The 15,158-nt window shown below is 35.8% G+C and overlaps 1 protein-coding gene across 1 annotated transcript in view; it reads left to right on the top strand.

The window, feature by feature from the left end:
* LOC131075937 (uncharacterized) overlaps positions 1-14,448 on the top strand; it is a 102,760-nt gene extending 88,312 nt beyond the window's left edge. The window contains exon 11 of the mRNA XM_058012909.2: positions 14,374-14,448. Within this exon, the coding sequence (XP_057868892.2) occupies positions 14,374-14,415 (42 nt within the window). The 3' untranslated portion in view covers positions 14,416-14,448. The remainder of the gene's footprint in view (positions 1-14,373) is intronic.
* Positions 14,449-15,158: the final 710 nt, after the last annotated feature.

The following is a 15,158-nucleotide window of genomic DNA, read 5'->3' on the forward strand; positions in this document are numbered from 1 at the left end:
ATAGAAATTTTTGGATATTGACTTCTAAATATCCCTTGGTGCAAAAGTATCATTCTCATAATAGAAAAAAGGTGCTCCTTGCATGAACATATTGATTTCCTCCAAGCGTGGCCCAATAGGTTTCGCAGGAACTCCAAAACCAGTTAGTCCCTCCAGACATAAATTAGAGACGTCACATCAGACACTCCAGACATTGTTTGTTTGTATTGCATACTATCTATCTATTTATCACCCTTAAACACTTTCCTCTGCCATTCTCCAATTGCTCTCTTCTAGGCAGCTGATGAGCTTGTTTCCATGTCATTCAAGATAATGCCTGCTTGCTTTCTTTTAGGAAATTTGCTTGCAAGAGACTCTTCAACTTGTATGTTCTGCTTCTGTACAGATATAAATTTTAATTCACGCTGAGATAACAATTAAATTAAATAAGCAATTGTAAAGAAAAAAAATAGTCATTCGATGTTACATATTATCTGACGGAAAGGTCCTAGACAATTCTTGGAGAAAGGAAACATCATTGATAATCATTTTTTGCAAATAACACTGAATCAAATAAATTAAAATGTTTAATGCAATTTTTAAAAATAGAACTCGTTCAATGCTTTCATGCACCGACGACAAAGCTGTTTGACCCACATCATCTCTCGTCGTCAGAATTCCGACGACAACTAATGAAACGCCCGACAAGGATGTTGTGCATTCGACGACACTCCTCTGTCGGAATTTTATACTTTGGAGTCGGAATTCCGACGACAGCCCGAGATGGCAACGGTATTCTTTCGCGGAATGAGCAACCATGGTGGCCGTCGGAAAGGTTGGAGGTGATGTCGGAATTGCAACGACCACAAGGATAGTCGGAACTTCCAACACAAAGTTTTCGACGACCTTTTTTGTCGGTAGTGCGACGAAATGTGGTCGAAATTCCGACGATTGGCCGTCGAAATTTTGACCCAAATGTACTAGTGTCTACTCCAGAGATCACCAAAAAATAGAGAAAGAACTTTAATTTAATGCCATCACGATAAAAGGCTTTCAAGACAGATAAATGGTATGCAACTGTATCTATTTGGAATGCATTACCCAAACATCGCAATCGATCATTCGCCTTTGAAAAGAAAGTGGTATGATGAAATATTTGGGCATAAAATAGATGAAATGCACTCCATACTACTACTGCACAATATTTTGGTTGATGATATTTTTAAAATAGTAAAGGAAGGTGTATAGAACTGGCCTACTCTTCTGCTTTTCATGCCATCAAAATTTGAGTTTGATTGTCATCATTTACTTTGCCAAATTCTTCACACGTAACTCCTGAATCAATTTCCTACACACAAAATGACAAAAATAGGTTTGTTGATGGGGGCTTTCCTAGGTCAAATAGGTTTGAATATACCTTGAAGTGTGCAATATGGAAGGTTTGTATTCTTAATCTACTGCCCATTTCTTAGTTTAAAAGATGATATCTTTATTAAATATCTCCTCTATTTTTGGAGGTAATTTAATGTTCTTTCATATTTTTGTATAGATTCTTTATAATAGCCTATTATAGTGATTTGTTCTATTATGGATAATGTTGTGGGTTAGACGGCTTTGCCGTCAGTGCATGAAAGCATTGCATGAGTTCTACTTTTAAAAATTACATGAAACATTTGTAATTTATTTGATTCAGTGTTATTTGAAAAAAAGTTTATCAATGATGTTTCCTTTCTCCAAGAATTGGATCTAGGATCTTTCCGTCAGATAATATGTAGCATCCAATGACTAAATATTTTCTTTACAAATGCTTATTTTATTTAATTATCATCTAAGCATGAATTAAAATTTATATCTATGCAGAAGCAGAAGATACAAGCTGAAGACTCGTGTGCATGTAAATTTCATAAAAGAAAGGAAGCAGGCATTATCTTGAATGACATGGAACCAAGCTCATCAGCTGCCTAGAAGAGAACAATTGGAGAAAAGAAGAGGAAAGTGTTAAAGGGTGATAAATACATAGAGAGTATGCAATACAAACAAACAATGTCTGGAGTGTGTGATGTGACGTCTCTAATTTATGTCCGGAGGGACTAACTGATTTTGGAGTTCCTGGGAAACCTATTGGGCCACGCTTGGAGGAAATCAATGTGTTCATGCAAGGACCACTTTTTTCCTATTATGAGAATGATGATTTTGCATCAAAGGATATTTGGAAGGCAATATCCGACAATTTCTATAGTGTGGAACCAGAGTTGGCAGACTCGAAGTACTTTTCGGCTTCCAGAAGACCAAGAGGTTATGTACACAATCTCGCAATAGAAGGGCAATTTCAAGAATTACCTCTCCCCCCCATGACTATTCATGAAGCACTTTCTCAAACAAAGGACTATTGGCCTCCATGGGATCAAAGAAAAAAATTGAATTGCTAGACTATAGACAATGTGGTGGTGTCCTTCGTGAAGAACTCTGCACTATAATTGAAAATTCACGAGGGAAACTGCAAGATAGTGAATAGAAATACATTCTTGAAAAGTGGGAAGAATGAATCTTGGTTTGGATGGGGCCAAGTCAGGTGGCTCCTCTAGAGGTTGACGAGATAGAAATAATATTAGGATTTGAAAAAGATCACACTTGTGGAACTTTGTGTGCGACTGATTGATTGCGTTGTTTGGGTAATGCATTCCAAATAGATATAGTTGCATACCATTAGGCCACAAAAGGGGCAACGGGAGGATCAGTAGCTATGAGGGGCACAACATTGACATCATCCTCATGAGAGGAGCCAACAGACACAAAGTCAAGAGCATTGATTGTTAAGTGATCAATAGTAGCATTCTTCCACTAGGTAGAAACACCTTTGTGGCATACAATAGAGTAGTTTGGAGCAAGATGACCCATAGAAAAGCATCTTCTGCAGCGAAAGGGGAGGCCTTCAAAATCCAGCAATTGTGACCAAGGCCTATCCCCCACCATAAGAACCATATCTCCCAGGGAGAGAAGATGTCAATGTCCACAAGAATGTGGGCAAAGGCAGTGTGGTCTATTGAGGACGTATCTTCATCGACCTTCAAGAAACAAACAATGGAGTTACCAATAGCCTCATAACAAGAGTGTTCCCAAAAATGAAGAGGGAGATTGATGAGCGGACCCAAACTGGACGCACATTAAGTGGTTTAGTGAGAGGGTTAAAAGAAGCTGTCCAAGGCTAAGTAGAGAGGGAGTGCACTCCCCAAGCCCACAACATACCCAAAACCAAATCCCGATCAACAGAAGATGTAAAGGAAGTGATAAAAAAGCCTTTAGCACAAGGGAAAAGCTCAATATTGTGAGCAACCAAAGGCCGCCAACACTCACTTACCCAACGATGAAGGTCCGGAAGAGAAGGCCAGAGCCCAGAGAATCTGCACATTAGAGAAAAATGTTGGTAGAACCCAATGTTGTCCACGACATCCTGTCCACAAAGCACCACAGGGGAGGATTTGACATAGGGAAGAGGACGAACCCCCTTTCGAGGGTTGGGTGGAAGATCTATTCACATGAGAAAAGTTGCGCATGTCAATAGTTTTGGATATAGAACCAACAACATCAGCAAAAATTGGCAGAGAAGCATCACCAGAAGCCAGAGGGTCGAGAGCAGTAGGACCCTCAACCAAAGAACCATGGGGCGTAGGTGTTGCACTAGGTGAATCCTCATGGGGAACATGGGGAGCCGCAACAACAACCACCAGAGGAGCATTAGGCCAAACATCAGTAGTGACATCAAAAAAACCGTGAATCACATGAGAAGAAGCCCCCTCGTGAGAAGGAAGGGGGGAATTAAGGGATGAGGGAATGCCACTGACATCCGCAAAACCCTCGGAAGACACAAGCGACAGGAAGGAAGGTTAGGCAGAAGGTTGCGCAGTGCCCTTAGCAACCGTAATAGAAACAACCCCAGCCCAGGCAGAAGTGCCACGACCCAGCGCAGAGGGTAGCGAAGAGCCACTGCCAGTCAAGGCAATGACAAGAGAACAACCCGCAACATAAGGCACATTCAAAATGTAGGAGGCAGGAGAGTCATTGTGGTGCGGGAGTGGCATAAAATTCATATTGTCTATAAAATGTTATCAAATATTTTGAATTTGATAATATGTTATTCGTTGGTAAAGGGAAAGATATGATTTCAAAACTAAAGTCCTAGCTTGCAGCTAAATTTGAAATGAAAGATCGTGGTGCACTAAAACACATTCTTGGGATGGAAATTAGAAGAGATAAAGTGAACAAAAAGTTATGGCTAGACCAGAGTAAGTATGTGAATTCAGTTTTACAAAGGTTCAACATGCGGGACTATAGACCACTATGTGTTCCTTTTACAATTGGAACAAAAATATCTATTTTAGGTTGCCCTACATCCCCATCAAAGATGAAAGACATGAGAAGAGTGCCTTACTAGAGTACAATTGGAAGTTTGATGCCTGCTATGGTCTGCACTAGATCAAACATTTCCCAAGTAGTGGGAATTCCTTCCAAAAATATGTCTAAGACTAGTAGAATTCTTTGGATGCAGTTAAAAGGGTCTTGAGATATTTGAAGGGTACCTTTGAATATTCTTTGTGTTATCATGGTAATTTGATAGGAAACAAGATTTCCTTTATATTCATGGTTATATGGATTTAGACTGGGTAGGTGATGTTGATATTAGAAGATCCATCAATGCTTATGTGTTAACTTTATTTGGTGGTGCAATTAGTTGGATGAGTAAGCGGCAGGTTGTGGTTTCTTTGTCCACTATTGAAACAAAGTATATTGAAGCTACTCATATTTGTAAAGATGCAATTTGGATTAAGAGATTGTGTTTAGATATTGGAATAGAACAAGGTGTAGTAATAATTTATTGTGATAGTCAGAGTGTGATCTACTTAGCTAAGAACCCAAACCAAACATATTGATGTTCAGTATCATTTTGTCAAAAGATATGGTGAAGGATGGAAGGTTGAACTTTGTTAAGGTAGAGACCTTGATGAATGTTGTAGATTCTTTAACTAAGGTTGTGAGCACATATAAGTTTAGATGGTGTTCAAAGTCTATGGGCCTCATGGCCCCTAGCAATTAAATTATTGTGTAGATATTTTGCTCTTGCAAGGTGTTCAACAAGTGGGAGAATGTTTGAAAAATGGTGTCTCAAACTTGCATATATATAAGGTTATTATTTTTAGTAAATTTTAATTTGAGCATGGATTGGTCCGAAATTTTTTCCAAAGCTTCAGATTGGCTAGATAAACATGTTGATAATTTTTTGTTGCAAGATTATGTCTAGATCTGAAGATATTAAAGTTTTTGTTTTCAAAAGTTGTAAACGAAAGTTTTGGAGTCAATTTTGAGGGATTTAGAGGCTCTCAAATGGACCAAAAGTGTCTATAATCAGCATATCAGGTTGTAGATTGATAAAGCATGTCATGAGATTTTCAGCACTCCAAATAGTTCGTTAGTAGGGCACCCAATTCAAAAGTTATGGCCTCTAACAATTTGGTCTCCTGAAATAGAAAATACAAAAATGCGTTGGGCACATAAATGAGTTATAAAAAGGGAGGTACATATGTTGATGTGTGTTTTGACACATCATAGGGCATCTAGGATTGGAGATAAGATAGGTGCCACTTTATTGGGTGGTTTTACCCCATGGTTTTGTAATATTGTTTGACAATTTCATGTATTGTATCTCTTATATATGAGGTGTGTGAGATAGAGGTTGTGTGTACGAGTCTTATATCTATTGAGTTACCACTAAATTTGTGGTTGTCCTATGAAAATATTTCTCTACAAGTATATTGTAATATGTTATTGATTTCTAAATAATAAATTGGGTGACTTTTGGAGTGTGAGGGTTTTTCCGACATAAATCATTGTGTTAGTAGTATGCATGATATTTATGTTTATTTCTATTAAGTTTCTATAACTGTTGTAAGGATCTGTAAAAAAAAATTGCATTACCCTACTCTTAAGGTTAGTGTAGGAAGTTGTTTTGCTACTTAACTTCCTTACAAGGTCAATGGCCAACAAAAAGGAGTCAAATACACAATTGTTCTCCCCTACACTTTAGCATTTAAAAACCAAGGTGAACATCCCTTTTATGATATCATCTTAAGATACTTACAACTTGCAAATGATGCACAAGTAGATAGAAACTTCACAAAATAAGACAAGTTTTTGTAAGATACAACTTAATTTTTTCAAAACACTTTAATACTCTTTCAAAATGGTGTGAAATGACAAAGCACTGCACAAAAATAGTGAAATAGATTTTGAATTTTTCAAATTTAGTGATTCTTCCTTGGGTTTGAAGCAAGAAACTCAACTAGATTGGTGCCTTATCCATTATAGAGACAAGAACTATGTAACCTCTCCTAGTGACAACCTAAACACTCATTCAATGATTAATTGAACATCATTGCATTACAATAATGATTATGAAACCTTCTAATGGCCAACAATTTTATTCTTCTTATAAATTCTTAATTTTTAACAATGGTCTTCCCACCTGTTGTTAATGACCTGTTCAACCTAATTTTGTAAAGGGTTGGCACCCTTGATTTGTTGCCTTTCTTGTATGTTGCCTTCAAGCAGTTTGTATATAGGATCAACACCCTTATTTTGTTTCTTTTTAATATAAAAAACATAGGAACAACATTCATAATATATTTAACTGAAAGCAAGATTATTCTACTCCTTGAACATAAGTTATCATTAAACATTCATTACAACAAATGTGCAATAAAAACCTCAATAGTCCTTGATTATATTGATCATAAAATATTTTATTATGTTCAAAGGAGACAATGACAATGTGGGATGCTATTCATATATGCCACAATTGGAAAATATGTTATTATCATATAGAAAATTACAACATTCTTTATTTGAACTTCAAAAGAATACCAAAATAACTAACCTACCCATCCCAAAATACAAATTCCCAAATTCATAACTATTTACAAACAAAACCAAGTCCCTTATATAAAAAAGTGGGCACACATGCTCCAAAATGAAGTCACATGACTCATGTGAGTATTTACATTTTACTTTTCACCTTTCACTCTTTTGTTAAAAACAAGTAGGACTAATCCCATTACAAAAAATGATTCTTTTGAAACAAACTCTTTAAAACAATTGAAAATGCTTCGAATGTGTCTTTGAAAATCATTAGAGTGAATTGAAGAATATGTTAGCTACGCCACATAAGACAACACTATTAGACCATTGAAAAGCCACGTGAAATTCCAAAATTATGCCACCTATACTATCATCAATTGAATAGGATGTTGACTATCAAACCCTAATTAAAAATTGAAATAAAAATATACATCATTCATTTTATTTATCTATCAATCATGTATACATTTTCTCTAAAGGTCATTGAAAAGAGGGCAATTTTACAGCTCTATCATTATCCATTGTGTATTTTGCATCAAATATTGCTCTTGTTTCCTTGGTGAAACTATCAAGACGTGTTTATAGGGAAAATATTTTATCCAATGTGTAATGTAATATAATTACATCAAGTTATTCATTATAATATATGAATGAAATCAAAGTGGACACCATTGTATTGAATTCTCCCTTCCATTGATCTAGTGGTTTGGTTACCCCATTTCTATCCAAGCTGTCAGACATAATCCTTTTCTCAATATTTCTTAACATAACTAATTTGTCTTTTATTCATTTATCCAACCTACAGATATATGTAATGACCTCCACTAGCATGACCAACATTTCCTTAGTTGTAGTAAGGTCATCAAGGATATGTGGATCAAAATTTTCTCATTTGGAGAGTTTATTAATGATTGTAGTCCTAGGAGTACACTTATCAGTTATCCAATTTAAGCTTTCTTGATATTGCATATACTTTACAAAGGGTGACCTTAAATCAGAATATGATTTCCATGTGTCCTAAATTCTACTCTTTGGATAATTTATAATCTATAAGGTCATTGGCTATGGTATTGAATCCATGCACCCTTTTTTCATTGGCATTTTGTATTTGTTTCTTGAACTTCTTTAATTCTTACAAAGAAGGCTTCATTATCTTGCAATGATGGCTCTACTAATCTAGGAGGAGGAGAAATAATTGGCACTATGGTGCTTGAATGTGATGGTAGGAGTGGCTTCACTTAATTTATCTCAACCAAAACCTTCATATATTGCTCATGCATCTTATCATGATCTTCCTGTAGTTTCTTTGCAGCTACTTTACTAAACAAGGTTGTACTAACTAGAACGAATGCAAATTGGTGGGCAATGTTATCAGATAATCTCTTAATAATGACATTTATTGTTATGTCTTGAATATTCTCCATTATGTTAGGCTTGTTAGTATTTGGAGTCATTGTTCAAATTGCTAAGATTCCAATTCTTTTAACGAAAGCATGACACAAAGAAATCCTACTCTTCTTTCTCTTCTATAGCAAAGTCTTCTTCATTTTGCCTCCTTATTGTATCCAATGCAATGGTAGAAGCAATATCCAAATCTAGGAGCAATAACAATCCATTATTTATTATTCATTTCAAATCATATACACCTGATGTCTCCCGCCCAGGCATTTTCAAATTGCTCTCGTATTCTTGTCGTTGCGAATGGTGCAACTGCTAGGGATGTCGTTGTTGTTGTGGGTAGTGGTGGGGACTGCTCTGCACCCTTTATCGTTGCCTCCCCTCCCCTTACTGTTGAGCATTTTGTGCGCGATGCTCCCCTGGTGTTGTGTTGTGATGGTTCCCCCGCGTCACGTGTCCCTGATGTGGTTTTGGATTTAGACACCCTTCTTGTTGTTGTTGATGCTCAAGTTAATAGGGACTCTCCTCAAATTGGTGGTGCTCTTGACGACCCTCCTGTGGGTGCTAATGTTCTGCCCAAACCTTCTTTTGCAAGGAACCTTAGCTTTGATCATGTGGCCAAATCTGTTGCCCATCCTTCCAAGGGGGTTCATCCTCTTCCTTGTGCCAAGACTTCCCCTATTGTAGTCTGTAGCCAGGAGTTTGTGAAGAATATCGATTTCTACCAACACTGTACTTTGGTCTGCAAATTCATTGGGTTTTGGCCTTCTCTTCCAGACCTTCATCATTGGGTGAGTGATTCTTGGAAGCCTTTAGTTGCTTATGGCATTGAGCTTTTCCCTTCCGCTAAAGGCTTTTTCATTGCTTCTTTTACCTCTACTCTTGACCGTGATTTGGTTCTGGGAAAGTTGTGGTCTTGGGGGGATCACTCTCTCTCTATTAAGCCTTGGTCTTCTTCCTTCAACACCCTTATTGAATCTCTATCTATTCGTTTGATTTGGGTTCACCTCCCCAATCTCCCCCTCCATTTTTGGGAGCCTTCTTGCTTTGAGGCCATCAGTAACTCCATTGGCAGCTTCTTGAAGGTTGACAATGCCACGACCTCCATGGGTCATTCTACCTTTGCTCGCCTATTAATTGATGGTGACATATCTTTGGCCCTCCTAGGGTTGTGGTTCTTATGGTTGGGGATAGACCATGGGCTCAATCGCTGGATTATGAGGGCCTCCTCTTTCATTGTCAAAGGTGCTTCTCAACGGGCCACTTAGCTTCAAACTGCTCTCTCTCTCTCTCTCTCTCTCTCTCTCTCTCTCTCTCTCTCTCTCTCTCTCTCTCTCTCTCTCTCTCTCTCTCTCTCTCTCTCTCTCTCTCTCTCTCTCACATTGCAGAGGCACTGCTACTTGGTGGAAGGACACTACTGAAGATCACTTGACAATTAATGTTTTTGACTCTGTCTCGATTGAATCATCTCGAGATGAGGTGCCCTTTACTGCTGATGATGCCTTTGCTGAGGTTACTACTGTTGTAGACTCTTCCGTCCCCTTGGCTCCTACATTCGTTGCTCCTGATCCTCAGCTTCGGTCTTCTCTTGGTAATTCAGCTCTTCTTCAGCAATAGTCTGTTGTTGTTCTGCAACAACAGTCTGCTAGTGTTCTGCTGCAACAGTCTGGCAGTGACTCTGCGGGGTCTCCCCTGCCTAATTTGTTTTTGAATATTCCTAATGATAGTTTTAGCTTGGACAGTTGTTTGTCGCAGGCAGAAGGGAAAATCTACCCCCTTCCCCAACCCCCCCTTCGTCAAGTTGTGGATTCTCTCCACTCTTGAGCTGGGTTGGGTTGTTGATGGTTTGACATGTGGGTTTGTTTGGCCTGCCTAACTTTGTTTGTTTGGGGTTTACACCCCTACTTGGTTTGTTTAATTCTGATAGCCTATTGGTTGTGTAAAGGATCAACACCATAGTTAACGCTGCTTTATTTATAAAAAACAATCCACTATTTTGTACCAACTTTATCCCTTCATCGAGGTTGATCTTATCAATATCAAAACAAACCTCCTTCAACACCCTTTTAATCATTTCCTCGGGCTAAAAAGGGTCTTCCTCTATTGTGGTATTATTCACACTCTCCTATAATTCTTCCTTCTTTTTTCTCAAAACAAAATCTTTTTATCCCCCAGTCTTCACAAAGTCATCATCTAGCATGAATTGTGAACAAGAAAAAGCTCTTCTATCATTGGTATCATCATTGTCATACCTGGTATTTATTTCCATTTTACTTCTAGGAATACCAATAATAATCACTCTTTGAGGTATATATAAATAGGTTGATTAACATCAAGCTCTTCCCCAATAACGCTCTCTTCAACATCCTATGTGTCTATTACATCCTCAACACATATAGTGTATCCAACCAAGGGTGGTTGTTCAATATTTATGTTTTTTTGAGGTTGTCCTTGAGAAGAAATATTTGCTTATGATTTGTATAGAGGCATAGGCTCTGTGATCATTTTCTCCTTTCCCATTGAAGTAGAAACTTCAAGTGAGGCAGCAATCAAAGGATCCTTGCTTGCCTAATGTGTAGGTCCTTCTTCTATGGGTAGCTTTCCTGCAAATGCATTAACATTATCTAATATTTTATGCATCTGGATAATAGGCTCTATGATCTTGGAAAAGGCTCTAGGGTAGTTGGTGTGTTCTGTTTCTCTTAGTTCCTCTCCACTCATAATCAAAACCCACTTGGCTATTTTAATACCACCTACTTCTTTGTCAAACAATTTATAATTACATCATATTCATATAGGACCTCAAGCAGGAAGGGAGATCTCTTTGAGCTTAGCTTAATATGATTGATGAAACCATCTAGATAAAATCATTGTGGCCTCCACCCCATCCTATAAGACTAAACAATAGTGTAATATTGATCCAATCCTTCCTTATTTGTCACAATGAATTCATAAAAACTTGTGGTAGAAAGGAAGAAATACCATTTTCTTATTCCCTAAATGAGTCATGGTAGATTCATTCAACTACCAAATAATCTCCAAATATACTAATCTCTTGAGAACATTATTCGATAGTATGTTTGTGCTTACTCTACAACCATATGCCCTAATTGTTTGGTGTTGAAATGGAGATATTATTCATTCCAATTATGTTGGGTGACCCTGTTAGATACTCTATCTCTTGGCCTTAAGAAATCCATGATTTCTTTGTGCAATATGACTTCTTCTCCTAGGAAATATAAGATTATTCTAACAAATAATTCTTTAAAAATCACAAATTGGCAATATCATAATACCTATCACATATGTATGTCCAACATTGGATAAGAAGGTAAGCACTTGAATTGTCAACATCTTTGAACGACAAGGCCTTATCCTAGACCTTGCTTCTTCCATACAAAAACATGTGAAAAAAGTATAGAATACAACTTCAAAATCAACCTCCTTTCTATTTGCCTTGATTACCACCAGCTACTTACGTATATTATTTTCTATGTATGTAGTGTAATCAGGATCTTAAATTGAACCTGGAAGGAACTAATCAACTATCATATACATGAGATGGATATGCATCTTGGTCTTTGCATCTACTCCCAACACTTGGCATTTTGTATGGTAGGCCTTAATAAAGTAATCCTCAAATGGGTGAGTGATTAAGGCCTCAAATTAATTGTGGAGAATCTTGATGGGCCTCCTATCAGAGCCTCTTAATCTATTCCTTGGCAGCAATAGGGTTCTATAAATACTCTTATTTAATTGACACATCTCTTTGGAGAAATCATAATTGATAGCTTTATTTGTAGCCATATTTAGACAAAAAACCTAAGAGATGTATTTGTAGTCACATAAATCTGTCCACTTAATTAAATGAATATTTAGTATTAATTTGATTATTTAACCATCAATCAATAATTAATTAAATTAATATTTAATTAATTCATCTTAACCCTCTTTTCCTATTAATTAAATAAATTATTCAATTTATTTGATTTAATTCACTTAACCAAATTCAGACCATTAATTAAATAAATAAATCATAATTGTTTAATTAAATCTTCTCTCACATTTAAATAAATTAATATTTATTTAAATCCTCTAAAATCCCATCTCTCACATTTAAATAAATTACCATTTATTTAAATCACCTTTATCCTCCACCCACTTGCATTTTCCTACAAATGCAAGTTGCACAACTATTTTAAATAAATAAATTATTTATTTAAAATCCTATTTATCCTCACCCACTTGAAACCTTTAATGGTTTCCCTTAAAATCTTCAAACTTAATGGCTTCCTTCTAGAGTCTTCTCAAGCCTTTAATGGTTTCCCTTAAACTCTTCAAGCTTAATGGCTTCCTTCTAGAGTCTTCTTAAACTTTTAATGGTTTCCCTTAAAGTCTTCAAACTTAATGGCTTCCTTCTAGAGTCTTCCCAAGCCTTTAATGGTTTCCCTCAAAGTCTTCAAGCATTTAATGCTTTATCTTCCTTTTTCTCATGTAAATAAATTAAGATTTATTTAAATAAAATCCAAAATTCACATTCACATTTAAATAAATTAATATTTATTTAAATATCTATCCAAATGCAAATTATACCATTTAATTGAAATAAATGATTTTATTTCAATTGAAAATCCCAAAATTCCTCCCACTTGCATTCTCCTACAAAATCCACTTGCATGCCTAAATACCTTCTAGATTCTTCTAACTCCTTCTAATTAGCCTAATCCTATCCTAATCATTGTACATTCTTAAATAAAAGGAAGTCACTTCTCAAAAACCTCCAAAGTCTTCAATAACCATTAAAGACTTTATGTCTTCAAATGGTTAACCTCTAAAGTCTTCCAAACCATTAAAGGCTCTTACACAACCATTTATGGTTAACTCACCTTATACCTTTGGTTAGAGACTTTCCTCTAACTTAACCATCCTTTTGACTCATGGGTCTCTTCAAATCATTTATTTTTTTGACTAAGGTAACCATTTAACCCTTGCACATTCATTTATCCCTTGGATAAAAGGAATATCCATTAACCTAACCCTAACCCAACCCCCTAGGGTAACCATCATGTCCCCTCAAGCATTTAATGCTCCTTATCTCTCCTCTCAAGCCTCCTCATGGTGACACTTGTCAACATGGGATTGGGTTGAAAGTCTCACATGGATTGAATATCTTTCAATCCTAACCCTTGTTAAGATTGCTCAATCTTAACCTTTCATTTCCCAATTTCTTCTATAAATAGAACCCTTCTCCTCAAGCAAAGAGGGAAGCATTAGAGTATTGTTGCTATACTGGTATTAGCATAGAGTTTTTTCATAGCATCACTATCTCCACTTGTATAGCATTTGTTTATCACATCCAACCATCTTGAATCTCCATATGGCATCCATGGCTAGTGCTAAAAGCTGAGAGCTACACTCATTTGGGACTTGGAGAGGGGAGAAACAAGGGAGAAGCATCAAAAGGCATCATGGAAGCATCTTAGGGAGGCTCTTCTCCTTTCTTTTGTTTTGTTAAACTTCTTTCATGCTTTTTTGAAATCTCTTTTGATATGTTTGGAATGGTTTTTAGTTCTTTGTTTTGGTTTTATGGTTGAAACTAACTTATTAACATTGAACTTTGTTGTTGCCTTGTCCCCATTTTCATGACATCATTTGGTGAACCCGACGTGAAAGAATATAATTTTTCTTTTAAATTAGCTTTTTTTTTTTTTTTTTTGAATAAGCCTTTTTAGTTAGTTGTTTAGAATGTTTTTTTTTATTAAATGGTTTCTTTTTTAGAATAGACTTTTAAATTAGTTGTTTAAATTTTTATTTTATTTTTTTAATTAGTCTTTTAGAATAGATTTTTTTTTTAAGTTTCTTAAAATAGTTTTTATTTAAAATTAGATTTATTTTTTTATTGTTATTTTTTTAAGTAGTCTTTAAATTAAGATTTTTCTAAAATAGTTCTAATTTAGATTTTAAATTAGTTTTTAATTTAGTTTTCGATTAGATTTAAATTAGTTTTATTAATTTAGATCTAATTTGTTTGTTAGTGTGATTTGTGTTAATATGATTAATTTAATTTTGGGTTTACATCTTGTGCAGGACATAAGGAGCGTCTTTTTAACATATTGTTGCAGGTGTTGAAAGTGTCAAATTTGCCAAAAAAAAAATAAAATTTCTTAACATGTTCTAATTGGAAAAATTGATCAGTCCTAGGATAGTCATTCACATTGTCTTCATTTTGCTATCTTGGTCTAAAAATGAACAATCACATTGCTATCTTGGATTAAAACGAACTATCATTTTTGCAATCTTGGCTAAAATGAACATTCACATCTTGCAATATGGGCTAAAAAGAACAATCAACTTGTTATTTTTTGAGTTTAAAAAGAACAATCACATTGCTATCTTGGATTAAAACGAACTATCATTTTTGCAATCTTGGCTAAAATGAACATTCACATCTTGCAATCTTGGCTAAAACGAACATTCACACTTTGCTATCTTGGTCTAAAACAAACATTCACATCTTGCAATCTTGGCTAAAACGAACATTCACATTTTGCAATATGGGCTAAAAAGAACGATCAACTTGTTATTTTTCGAGTTTAAAAAGAACAATCATTTTGCAATCTTGGATAAAACTAACACTTCATTTTGCTATCTTGGCTAAAAAGAACACCATGGTTGTTGGAGCAACATCTCCAAATAGAAAATAAATCACATTGCGATGATGGGTTAAAAAGAACAAGTATCTTTTGTGTTTGGCACGCTTGTACAAAATCTGTAGAGTGGTCCTACTTCTAACACACACTATCCTCTCCCTTGGCTATCGTGGTCCTAGGTGCAAGAGAAAAGTGTTAGTAACACTCAAAATTTAATCTTTT

This window comes from Cryptomeria japonica, chromosome 9 (genome assembly GCF_030272615.1).
Source record: "Cryptomeria japonica chromosome 9, Sugi_1.0, whole genome shotgun sequence".
NCBI classification, from domain to species: domain Eukaryota; kingdom Viridiplantae; phylum Streptophyta; class Pinopsida; order Cupressales; family Cupressaceae; genus Cryptomeria; species Cryptomeria japonica.